Source organism: Osmerus mordax, chromosome 11, assembly GCF_038355195.1.
Source record: "Osmerus mordax isolate fOsmMor3 chromosome 11, fOsmMor3.pri, whole genome shotgun sequence".
Classification (NCBI taxonomy): domain Eukaryota; kingdom Metazoa; phylum Chordata; class Actinopteri; order Osmeriformes; family Osmeridae; genus Osmerus; species Osmerus mordax.
Genome location: NC_090060.1, coordinates 14176875 through 14190794, shown reverse-complemented (window position 1 = coordinate 14190794; position 13920 = coordinate 14176875). Strand labels below are relative to the sequence as shown.

General features: G+C 42.5%; 1 protein-coding gene across 1 annotated transcript in view; it reads right to left on the bottom strand.

The window, feature by feature from the left end:
* The window catches only part of igsf9ba (immunoglobulin superfamily, member 9Ba), a 39062-nt gene extending 31517 nt beyond the window's left edge, over positions 1 to 7545 (bottom strand). The window contains exon 1 of the mRNA XM_067246421.1: positions 7482 to 7545. Within this exon, the coding sequence (XP_067102522.1) occupies positions 7482 to 7545 (64 nt within the window). The remainder of the gene's footprint in view (positions 1 to 7481) is intronic.
* Between the last annotated feature and the right edge of the window lie 6375 nt (positions 7546 to 13920).

The window sequence follows — 13920 nt, the reverse complement described above, 5'->3', positions numbered from 1 at the left end:
ATCCTACCGTTGGTGGTATTTTGCTAACAAAACATATTGGAACCCTAAATATTTAGTCCTGTCTTTTCTTTGGCAAGGATCGGTCAAAGATCTTTGGGCGTCACCTCTGAAGGCCCTATGAATGAGTTAGTGATTGTTTTTACCAGTTTAATCTGCTTAATCCGGTGGAAGAGTTAATCCACTTTATTGCGTTTAGCCAGCACAGCTTTGGGACTGAAACAGAGCAGATTTAATCAAATTACACTTTTTGTAAAGTGGAGCCGTGGTCTGCCAGTCACGGACCTTCCTCCTGGAAACTGCCCTGCCATTGTGTCTCCCTGGTAAGAGAGCACAAAAATCACGATAAGAAGCCATGGCTTAGCCCTAACGACTGACCCAGTGGTACACGTGCACAAATCACAAGTCACTGGACCTTCCACATGACCACAAAACAGCCCTTAATACTAAAATCCACACTAAATAAACTACAGACAAGGCAACATTAGTTACTCAGCTGAAGGAGGGACAGGGGGGGTCTCAAAGCTGTGCAAATGTAGGTCACTGCCAGTAATATGTGCTACAAGAGTGAAACCAGTCAGGGAGTCAGGTGGCTGAGCGGTGAGGGAGTCGGGCTAGTAATCCGAAGGTTGCCAGTTCGATTCCCGGTCATGCCAACTGACGTTGTGTCCTTGGGCAAGGCACTTCACCCTACTTGCCTCGGGGGAATGTCCCTGTACTTACTGTAAGTCGCTCTGGATAAGAGCGTCTGCTAAATGACTAAATGTAAATGTCTAAATGTAAACCAGTAAACGCAAGGTAAGAAGAGAGTAGGAGAAAAGATAGAGCAAAGAAGGAAAGGGAGGGAGCATGTGTTGTTGTGACTATAGCCGTGGTATTACAGGTCCACCATGTAGGACCTCCTAATGCGCCTGTGTGGAAAGCTGTACCTCCTCGCCGGTGCAACACAGTCGCATGATCTTCTCGAAATCTTCCTAGTCTTCCACAAAACTCAACACTCTGACGCTTTCTAAATTGGTTCATATCACCTCCGGCTTCATTAGCACTCCCCACATTGTGCATATGCTCCTGATTGCATCTCTACTTCTTACAAACCCCAAAGTTCTCTGAAGGCTGCTTGATGACAAGATCTATTTTCAGGAAAATATTCGACGCAGTTGCAGCCTGTCTGTGATGGAAAACAACAACTTATTAAGAATACGTTTTTAAATAAAAAGACTCTGAAGTACAGTTGAATGAAGAGAACTTAATCTTTTAATTGGGTCAACATTAAGTGTAGTACCAGTGTCCTCTGAACCACACCCTTGGAATGAGACAGTCCTACACTTCTGGACCACAAAAATTTCCAGTTTGTCACATGGTACTACGGACACCTGGGTTATTAGGATGGGAGCCATAAACACCAACCCTTTCACTTCTCTCCACACAGCTCAGCTAAGTTCACAGGTTTAGATATCGGTTCAACATTATTTGGGGATCTTGGTCCCACTGAAAGCAATCGTGGGTAGATGAATTGCTATAAAGACCCAGGATAATATACTGCCTGGCTAATAACACCCCAATCCCTTTATGAGATCATCACAAGGGGACGATCAGCACAGGCCCGGTCACTGCTACTGCCGTTTTCATTTCCTTAATGGAGACACAGTGACCTGCTTGGGTTTATGGGGCCTTTTTCAAGGGAACATATTTACGCTCTCAACAAGACATAAATGCCAGCTGTGCAAATCATGAGACAAGCCTTCCTGCTCTATGTGTTTGTGCGTTGAGGTCCGACCCCACACGCACTCCATCACTCAGGCACCAATACATCCCAAAAAAGATCCCAAGTCAAGATACCAGCCCACCCTCTGTTGGCTTAGCGTTGTAACTATGACAACGGAGAAACAATTTATTGCACCCAGGGTATGGAATGGAAGCTAAACGAACACAAGGACAGAGAGAGAAAATCTGTCTCTGAAGCCACAGTGTACATCTCATTAGACAACAAACGATGTGGTTTATGTACGACATTGAAACTATAAATACGTAGATCAATGTATAGGCTAATATGCACTTTAGAAAATGAACTACACTTCACTCAGTGATCTCTGATGTCTACCTCTCACCTGTAAATGAGCTAAATCAAAGGCGGCCTATGTCCCAAGGCACAATGCAGGAGAATAAATCTCCATTATTTGGCGCAGGTTAAATAGGCAGGTTCACTCCCAGTAACACCAGCAGCTACTGTACACATGCCGTGTCGCCTCCTTCTGTTGCAACTCACTTAATCAATAAAAGGCATCTGCTCAGAGTCGATCAACATCTGTCCAGGGCAGCACATGAATCATCACTGTCGAAGCAGCTGGGACAGCAAGGAGTTAAAATCCACTGGAGGTTTTCGACCAGTGTTTTTTTCAAGGGGCTAGCCTGCTAATAGGACTTGCATGAAAAGTACTCTGCACTGTGCTTGCAGTGATGATCATACATCTGTGTATGGACGCTCTAGGCACTTTGGGCAATAATTATGCAGCCAGAAAAATGTTTCTGAAAATTTTGTGACATTAATGAGGGCCAATATCATGAGAGATCACATAGAATGTGAATAAATATAGAGAAAAATAATGAGAAACAATATGAATATTCGGGGGTGGATTCTTTTGGACTATACTGGAGGCTTTGCTCACTCTAGGGTTCCTAAATCTTCTTTTTGACTCAGAAAATCTCTCTATAAATGTTCAAGGAGTGCTCTGGACTCATATCTACAGCACTCTTAAGGAAGGTTGAGATTTGTGAAGCTTGGCGTTAACAAAAGAGAACTTAAAATGAAATATGCAGCACTCTACACGGCCCCACATTGCCAAAGCGTGACACGCTGAGAACTGGCTTCTGAGTGCACAACCACGATAGACGGGTGATACGGCGCACAGGAAGTAATGGAGTATGGACCTGACCAGAGAGAGCCTCAAGGACATGCAGCTAGTGGGCTGGACAGGCCTCTGACAGGGCAGTAATTGAATGCGAGCCTGCATGTGCTGAAGGTCACATTAGAGAAGTGTGTGTGTGTGTGTGAGGGGAAAGGGGGGGGGGGGCTGTAAGTGTGAAGTGTCTGTATTGAGATTAGTTAGAAGCAATGACAGCCAGTAGCATTCTTATACTGCCAGTGTGAACTATTACATAGTGTGCATAACCCTAAAGTAAACAACTACATGAAGATTGTGGGATAATGGGACCGTATCAAGAAGGACACCACTGTCACAGAAGGACCAGCAGGTCAGTGACTTTCAGTCCTGCTCTAGCAGATCCACAAGCAGTCTGTCAAACTCAGGGTTGAGTAAAAACATCACAATGATACATCTGGACATGACTCATGTAACACAACAGACACTTCCCTGTGTCCTCCACTCATCCCACGCCTATACACACATATACTGTACATACACACACACACACACACACACACACAGGCTTACACAATGACCATTCTGAGAGCTTCCCATTGGTCACTACACTGCAGTAAAATAGGTGTTATATCTCCTCTCTACTGATTTTTTTTCTTCTAAACTGTATATAATTCATCCAACATAGCCACCACCAACTACAGCGCAGTTTCTCCCCCTAGCCTCCTACACAAAGCAACAGAAGTGTGCTTTGTCTGCTAGGCTAAACACACAAGGGCCCACACATATCCACAAGCACTGAGCTAACTGCCTCCTATCCTGCAGTATGAAAACTTGGCCACTGTCTTTTAAGACCAAGAGGGTGATTCAGCTGACAGATAGTAACCTCTTTGCCATCGAACTTCAAGTCTAGTCTGTTCCTCCTCCGGTCCTCTTTGATGAACGCACACTAACCCACGCACACTAGCTGGGCCCAGTTAGGGAGGGGCCTCAGCCTTGAATAAGCTGACACCTGCTTCTGCCGGAGCAACGCACGCATACACCAATACAAATGCACATACAAAGTATAAACGGTTAGGGAATCGGGCTAGTAATCAGAAGGTTGCCAGTTCGATTCCCGGCCGTGCAAAATGACGTTGTGTCCTTGGGCAAGGCACTTCACCCTACTTGTCTCGGGGGGAATGTCCCTGTACTTACTGTAAGTCGCTCTGGATAAGAGCATCTGCTAAATGACTAAATGTAAATGTAATAAACACGTGTACATATGCACGGATATGAAGACACACTCACACAAACATCTCATACGCATGCACCCCAAAAAACATGCTCAAGAACACTCAGAGATGGTGTGAAATGGGCAAGGCTTGCCAGAGGCCCAAAGGGCAGACCAATACCGCTGGGCACTGCCACAGAGGCATATTAAAGACAGTAAGACCAGTGAAGAGGTGTCTGTGCCAGGAGTTTAATAGTCCCGTGATGTCATTTTTACACATATGCCAACAGAGACGCAATTCACATACACGTACCCACAAACTCTGGTCAAACAGAGGCAGTAAATTCCTTAACCATGCTGTAGATTTATATCATTAAAAGCTCTATCGGTACAGCACTATTAGAGCATATTAACTTGCTTATATGGCCTTGTCTAATTACAGTGGGTTATGGAAAATAATGTTTATTCAACGTTAATAAATCTCTCAGACCAGCATAGCTCTAAATAACTGTAAGTGATAGGATCTGCTCAATAAATTTCATGATATGCCAGGGTTCTTTCAGGCAAGCTTCTCAGTTAAACCCAAAGCTTGCCTGTACCTCTCTGTCAGATCATTTCACTCTACCCAACATCATATTACAGTCTCCACCCCTCTCTCCTTTCTCTCTTCTCTCTCTTCCTTTCTCTCCATCTCTCACTACCATGTATTGCAGACCCTCTCGCTCTGCGGCAATCTTGTCTTTCTCTCACTGTGTCAATAACACTACAGTGAATCTCCTGAATTCTGCTGAGCCCAATAATATGACTGTTATTTGTTTCCCCCCATTTAAATCCTTCGACCCTCCTTGTTCAGTGATGGAATCCATTTTCTCCTCGGCTGCCTGGAGAAGTACGTGGCTATTTTTCCGACCCTGAGGGTTCACGTGAGAGAAGCAGGCGCTCTTTTCCTTGAGGATAGGGCCTGCAGGCCTTCTAGTCTGGTCTGGACGTTCAGTGAGGCCAGACAGATTCACATAAAATGAGTAAATAAAACATGAGTCACTGACTGGTAGCCAAACTTCTTCGAGTGTCTGCATACACAAGCATTGCATAATGCGATTCCTCATTATCCTTGGGGGGGTGGGGAGGTATGACGTTTGTTTGAGGTCATTCCTCAGGGCATGAGAAGTCAATCCCCAGGAGACAGTAGGGGGGTTCTGTCCTCTAACTAGACCCCGTACTTATCCTGGCTATCCCAGAATGCCCTAGGCTTTGTTTGCAGGGAGATTCCACAGGGATGGTACTGGCTGAGCGGAGAGGAGTGGAGAAAGCAGAAAGAGCTGGGAGAGGCCCAGTGCTGTGTTGGCAGGAGTCTGCCTACCACAGCTTGAGAGCTGGGCTTTCTCTAGGCCCGGCTCACAGGCCTCACTCCCTTGACTGGGACAGAGAAAGTAGAGCATATGCCTGAAAGTGAGAGTCGATGTCAACAAATGAATGAGTGAGAAAGGAGTATATGTCACGACTTGATCTAGTGAAAAGAGGCTATGTCAATAAGTGAATCCTCATGTGAGTGGTAGTGGTGTAACAAAGCAAACAGAAGAGGAGGGTGAGTGAGTTAGGGAATGAAGACTGCAGCTCAGAATTATCCCTGTCTTGGGATACTATGAATGAGTAAGAGAACATGAGAGTCAGGAATAAAATGAGCTGTGATGGGAGTGGACTACTACGAAGACACATGGCGCATGAGGATTGAGGTTTGTTGAGGTCAATTCCATTTAACCACCAGTTAGTTCAGGAGTTATATTGAAAAACAAAATCATGTCTATAGCATTTTTACAAGGAACTTTTAAATGTATTTATTAATTCGCTAAATTGATTGCTTTGAAATGGGATTGACCCTGGCCTTGGACCTGTTACTCCAACACTAGCCTGCCACCTCATCCACGGTACTGTATAGTCCACAGAACTGGACAGACTGCAGCATTGACGGACAGAATATATGTTTAGCATAGTCGTTAAAACACATGACTGTAGATTAACAGATCATAGGCTCATATCTCCCCATTACATTGCTTTGGGCAAGTGTGTCTACTAAATTAATTCATAAACGTAATTAAGAGGAAGTGACCATGCTCAATTCATTCGATATTTAGTGGTTTGATGCAAGGATATAATTCATGTTTAAGGTTTTCAGATGTGTTGAATTAGAATAAATCCGTTCACAGGTCTCGGTTCCATTAGAAGCATGGAAGCCAGAGATTTAAAAAGTTAAAACCAACTCAGTTTATACATGATAATACCGATTATTTATGCAGTTTGAATTGCCAAGTAGTTTACACAACAATGAATTATATCAAATGCATTCAGTATATGGTTTCCAAACAACAGTCATTGTTCACAGATAACACTGTGTCTTCAGTGCCAGAATATTCGAATATTCAGAATATTTGAAACAAAATCTTTGGGGGTTTAAAACTAATACATGGCCCTAAGTTTCTTTGTTTGGGAATGAGGGGTCACAGTTATCAGGTGACCTCTTGAGAAATGTCTCCCTCACCTGGACACAAATGGAAAAGCAAGGTTAAGTAAGTCCATAGGTCAATATAGTGAGCTCATAAAAATGGGAACAAACTTGAATTATTGATAAGGAAACTTATAATTGCTGCTCTCCAGACAATAACTCCATCCATGCTGATATGCAGTGCTCAAATCGAAACAGTTCTTGTCATCCAGATACAGCAATGTACCTTGCCCTCTCAAATATTGCATGGCAAATATCGATCTCAAGATGCACAGGACTACACAAAACATCTAACATAATCTAATGTAAAGCTTATTCGAAAAAGAAAATATATACCTTATCTTAGTTACCTTTCCATGTAAAACACAGATGTGGTCACACCCCTTTTTGAAATTGTGAAACTATGATTTCTACTGCAACTGATTATGAGTTATCATCAGATATCATGGTACATTAAATCATGGTTTTTGTATTTGCTTTCTTCATATAACAATTACCTACAGAATTGCTTTTTGTACTCACTATGCCACATCCCTGTGGTCTATGCTCCCTGGTAGCCTGGGGTTCAGAAGCTATTGGGCAATTGAAAAATTATTTTCCACATCAAATGTAGGCTATCATAGGTTTACGTTTAATTTCTTTATTTAAAACCAAGTATTGTTTTCAAACGAGAGCTATTTTTCCATTAAACATTTACTAATACCAATTAACTAAAGCTGAAGTTTCACGTGACTTGCGAAATGCAGCCATTTGTTACAATGAAATACAGCCCTTGCTATGGACTGTCATCATAAAATCGTGACTAAATTCAAATGCCAGCAGAAAAACATAAGTACAGACGCTAAAAACAATATATTATGGGCGGAACAATATATATTGCACTTCAACTCACCTTGAGCGGCCGTTCCTCTGGTGCTGAATACACTTGCTATCAGAGTGGCCACATACCAAATCATAGTACTATTGCCGACCAGCTATTACCACGCAAAGTGCCCCGTTCAACGAATCTTTCATATTCGACCTTGCACCGCACGGTGTCTAATCGATAGCCTTTTATTCATATTCTGTATCCTTTCCTTTCTGCGATTCCCTTCATCCCTTCCCTCCCCCGTCCTTCCGTCCGCATCCTCTCCCAAAGAGACAGAGCACCTGCACCGCCGCGGTTGTAGTAGACGGAGCAGCTTTACGAGCGCATAGTGAAACCAAGTGCGAGAATGTAGTCAGCAGGTCCGCCTCTACTATCATTGGATTGGTTGGTGATTGAGGCTTTGGGGCGTGTATTGGTTATCCATCCGCCCCTTCTTACCCGAATGACAGGAGAACAGTCGGGTACCAATTCAAGGTGAGTTGGAGCGTGCCGTAGTAGTGGAACCGCAGTATCATGCGCATTGACAGAGAGCCGAGTCCGCATCTTTAAATGCCTCCTTATAGCCTAAGTGTCACCACGTGGCACCATCATTGTTCAAATATCACCGATTATACTGAGAGCCTTAGGACAAATATGTATTCTTCATATTCAGCCTACTCTACCACAGGTTCTGTCTGTGTTGCTGCAACTGCATACATAGGCTATGTGATTAATATGTCGCTAATGCGTTCGTGGGTGGTCGCCGTAGTGTCACTTATTTAAAACGTTATATTTGTACTACTGTACAAGCCTACTATGTCGGCTAATGTAATGGGTGTGGCGAAAGATACAATAGTGTTTGCCTGTTTCTAAGAAGGGAGCAGCGAGTTTAGGGATGCTGTGTAATCATCCATGCTCGGTGTTCTCGTGCACATGTCACAGCACTGAAACCCAATCCATTGAAATACTATCCACAAGACGTTCATTCTGAACGATGTGCTCATTGCACATACAAACCTCACAGGATTCAAATGTAGCCTATCTTTTTGGTTTATTTCACAAGTCAATTATTGAAAGACATTCAAACACCTATGGCATTTTTAGCCTTGATTTCTCGTAATGTTTCAGGAAGCAGTCTACATAATACTGCATGCACGCACTTTCCTCAATTAGATGTGAGCAATTCAGCAAGTGTTTTTCTCAAGGTGTCAGCTAATGTTTATCATGCCACACAACCCAACCTTTCACAGACTGATTCCAAGCATTATGGACACATGACTGCATCAGCATGTGTTGAGAAGGGAGAGCTTGCCCAATTAGAGACTAAAGCAAAACTAATGTTGACTGGATTGCCAATGCTGCAGACCCATGGACATTCAAAAGTTAAACAGCACATTTAAAAATGTGATGACAAGAATATTTACAGTCATTTTAGAAAGAAGTGGACTACACTATAGCCAAGTACTCCAATTAGGAATGATTAATTTGATGCCTTGTTGAGGCATGCATGTATTGGGTTGTGAAACTGTCAACAATCAAAACAAGCTTAGTGTTTACAATTTGGGCTAACATCGGCTTGGTTCACAGCACACATTATCTCCTCTGATGATTTTCTCATGGGCTCATCCTGTTGTCCTGCAAGAGAGAGAGAATCAAAACCTGAAACACAATAGAAAGCTGTATCAGGAGACAAACTGTGTTTGTAAATACATTTGTGATTCAAGCAGTCCGAGGTCTTGGAGTACAAATCGAGAATGTTAAGTTGTCATCAAGGTGAACTATGTCTGGCTTGTTAATATGGTTTCTGTGTACATTGATGAGGCGATGTGTTGAGTAAAACACGAATGTAAAGGTGTCTTTCTCATGATACAGTAAAGCAGGGGGGACAGTTTCTGCAGGAATTGATGAAGTCATCCAAAGGGTGGAGCTGCCCTCTCTCATCTTCCCAATTACTGTCAGGAGAGGTACACTGCTCTGTGACTGCTGCATGGCAAACTGAACACAAGGTCATTTCATCTCTCTCTCTTTCTCTCTCTCTTTCTTTCTTTCTTTCTTTCTTTCTTTCTTTCTTTCTTTCTTTCTTTCTTCTCTCTCTCTCTCTCTCTCTCTCTCTCTCTCTCTCTCTCTCTCTCTCTCTCTCTCTCTCTCTCTCTCTCTCTCTCTCTCTCTCTCTCTCTCTCTCTCTCTCTCTCTCTCTCTCTCTCTCTCTCTCTCACCTTCCCCCTCTTTCCCTGGCCAGGCCTAAAGTTGCCGAAGTGCTGACACATCACCTTCTCCTGACCAGGACATATCATGACCCTCTGGGAGCATATAAGCCCTGGTAAGTACAGGGTCTGTTTCCACGGCGACACAAACATGGCATAATGGCATTAGCCCAGCTTTATGGGGCTGTAGGAGCAGACAGGGGTGGTAGGCTGGGTTACGCTGTGGTTTCTTTCAGATTAGAGTGACAGACTGTAGCAGGGGACAGATCGGAGTGCCAAGATAATCTCCTGTTATGCAACAAAAGTGTGAATCTTTTTGAAGAATTGTTACTGTAACAGGCTGTTGACATTATGGTATACCTTTTTGCTTATTTACTGAAGCACAGTTGTAGTACTTAAACTTCCTTATGGATTTGCCCAAATGATCAATCCTTCACCAGTTACTGTATGCATTCCAAAGACAAATGTGGATTATTGGTTTCCTTGGCAGGATCGCTGATGGGTTACATGGGTAAATAACTGGACAGTCTATAACATAGCATGATCTTTCGGATGAAATAACTAAGTGTTACCTTTGAATAACCCCCTATTAAACTGGTGTCAGTCTGAGGTTTGTCAACAGCCCTTTTCATGAACCGTTGCTGCAGTGTCATATAGTCCATGCTAGCAGGCCCATAGAGCTTACTTGTTCTGGCTTTCTGCATCTAGACTTCATCTGTCACCATGGAACTGCCAACCCACAATGGTTCCAATGGATGGCAGGCTAATCCGGCCCTTACCACACGTGATTCCTACAAGGGCAGCTTGAGTTGGGTATTAAACAGCCTTTCCTAAATGCTTACAGTCTCATTCCCCTAACATCTGTTGCCCCGAGTGGGGACATACAGTACATGAGATAGGACTCTCCAATGTGCAGACGTGATGGTCAATGACCCATCTGGATGTATCTGGGGATTTTGGGCGCACAGTAGATGCCAGGATGTAAGGACTCCTTCCTGGAAGCCACTGCAGACACTGAACAGGGTATTTACATTTACATTTAGTCATTTAGCAGACGTTCTTATCCAGAGCGACTTACAGTAAGTACAGGGACATTCTCTATTTTTTCTGTTCCCTTTTGTTTTATAAGTGCCACATGTTCCTGCAGCATGTCTCCCATATGCAAGAGCTTGTATGAATGCGCAAAATACTACACAGAAGGAAAATTAACACCGATTGTCTTGATGATGACTGTCGTTGATAAGTGTTAAATGTATACAGCAGGCAGGTAGTCTTAATTTTAATCTGACGCATCATCATCATTCATCATCAATAACATAATTTTTCATAAGGCAGACGATAAGGGTAATCAATAAACAAAGACTTCCGCCAGAGAGTAGACGGGCAGGAGCGACCGCAACCACTGCAGCACTGTGCCAGCTGTCACCACTTCAGTCTGAATGGGGGATTCCCAACACACTGGCCTGCAGCCCCTGAGGACCAACATGCTAATGATGGGATTCATTCAACAGGGGAACCTAAAGGTAGAAGCTCTGGAGACTGGAGGAGGAACTCAAGAACGACAGGACTCAATTAGTATTAGTGTTATACTGCTCTTCTTTACATGCTGTATCTTTACCACAGAGTAACAACATCTAAACTTGAGAAGCAAAGGCGTGGGTGTAGTCTGTGATGGTGCTCTGAAAATGCAATTATGGACCAACACAGATGTGACTTCCGATGATATGGTTTCTGGGAAGAAGTACAGGGGTGTTGCACAGGCCTGCATGGATATACAGAAAATCTGAAGATGGATTTACCTGTATTGGCTAAACATCAACAGTGAACAGATTGGCAATGCCAAGCATACACAGATTGATACTACAAAGCCCTGATCCTGTCAATAAGATTCAGTTTCAGATCAATTCCATTCCAAACAAATGCGTCTAATATCATTATAACATGAAAAGCTTATATCTTACAGTAATAAATAGTCTCCATGAAACACGCAAATCCATAAAGGAATCCAGGAAGTAACATACTGTTACAGTACAATCCAACATAACTCTTATAAGTCAGAGAGCCCTTTGAACAAAGTGTCAAGACTTAAGAGGCTGATGGAGCATGTACGATGTCACTGGCCTCTGGTAGGATGTCTCTCTCTCTCTCTCGCTCTCTCTCTCTCTCTCAAACAGAAATACAGCTGAATGCTTTAAACTCACACAAAGCATGCAAACCCTGCTATGAGCCCTCTGGATTCCCATGACCAGACCTCAGATGAGGTTGCATGGGAACGGCAGGCAGAAATAAATAGCTAAACAATCTGCTTATCGTAGCTCTGCTAAGCCCATCTCCAGCTGATATTATGGGACATTTGAATGAGTATCAATTCTATATTCACGTATGCAGGTCTGCCTTGCCTGCCTTCACACACAAGCCCTTACCCTCCACATCTCAGATAAGCAGACGGAAATTAATCAATTTTTCTTTCTCGCTCCCTTTTTCCAGTGTGTGTGCATGAGAGAGTGTGTTTGTGTGCATGTTAGGGTGTATGTGTGTGTTTGTGCCAGTACAGTATGTGTGGATGCACACATGTCCACAGGGAGCTTGGGTCTGTGTCTAACATGAGAAACACTAAAGAATTACAGACAAAATGCAGAGGCTTCCCAAGTATTCCACCAGTTCATCTATTTTCAATCTCATGGTCGGGTAATCAAACACTAATGCCTGAATGCTTCCCATGTGAATTTGTTTCAAATGATAACACTTTTTTTAATCCTCATTTACTATCACTATCCTTTACATATTTTATGGCTCCATGTCATATTAACATAGAAAGAAAGATAGTGATAGTACTGTAGAGATCCAGTACAAACAGATTTGATCGCTGCAAAGATGTTGTTCAGTAGAAATGTGTTTGACCGGCAGTGGGAAATTTTGAATGTGTCTCTTATGTGAACATTAGTTTTCGTATCTGACCAACTTAATTTCTGTCATAATCTTTTGGGTTTGTAAACCTATCACCTTTGGATTGACGTTTTATTAATTTAGCAGACACTTTTATCCAAAAGCGACATACAAGTGCATATAAGGTACAGTGGTCCATATGTCCACATAGGTCCATAACAGTTTTTCAGTGCTCAGAGTCAAAGAACAGTCATTTTGCGGAAAGAGGTTTGCTTTCACTCTCTAGGTTAAGATGAACTGTTGAGATAACTGCTCAATGTCCCACTGCAGTTGTCCTCCATCGCGTTCTTATTCTACACAGCACCGCCGGAATTTCCATGTAATGAAATGCAAGATGTCATGTAGTGTACTAATTTTCCAATAATTTCAAATACATACACCACACTATTGTATTTGGTCGTCAAGGTCAATGTTACACACATCTGAAACACACCTCTTTAAACTCAATTTAGCAGCTGGATGTAATGAGAATGGTTGCCATAGTTTCCAAATCTCGGGCAGGTGTACAATGTTGAAGCCCATCACTATGAGGGGCCGTTTAGGAAATAATTCAGGCTGTCCTTACACAAACACATATGAAACACATACACATTCACATATGACACATTCACACACATTCATACTACTGAAAACTCACAGCCACATATGTGAAATGATCGCATAGACACATATGAAATGCATTCATGTGAAATATTCACACATGCATTCATACTACTGAAAATGTACATACACATGAAATGCTCACACAAACGCATGAACACACTCATATATGAAACACACAAGTCTTATGAGGATGAGTAAAAATCTTTGACAATGTGAGAGTGTGAGAACATTTTTAGAATCAGAATCAGAATGGGTTTTATTCGCCATGAAAGTTTGAACAGACAAGGAATTTGCTTTGGCAGGAAGGTGCAAACATTAAACATATAGGAATCTAAAATTTAAATATGAGGACTAACTATACTAAGGGTACATAACTAGCAATACTAAGTGGAATTATATTAAAATAAACTATACAATAAAATTTAAAATTAAATATAAGTTGCAGTAATTTACAATATAAAAATACAAAAAATACAAATATTACAAGAAATACAAATGGTACAAGATTGTATTGTGCAGTGCAAAAAGCAGTGTGTTTTAAGGGCATTGAGTCATGAAGTCAGTGTGAACCCTTGGCCTTCAGTATATCCAGAAGGCATTTCAGTATATCCGGAAGTCAGTTCAGGGTTAGGGTTAGGAGGGTTACCCTAAAGTTAGTGTTTTCTGGATCAGAAGGCTGTTGTTTTCGACCTGTCTGAGTAACTTACCCTACCAGGCCCCTCATACCTCAC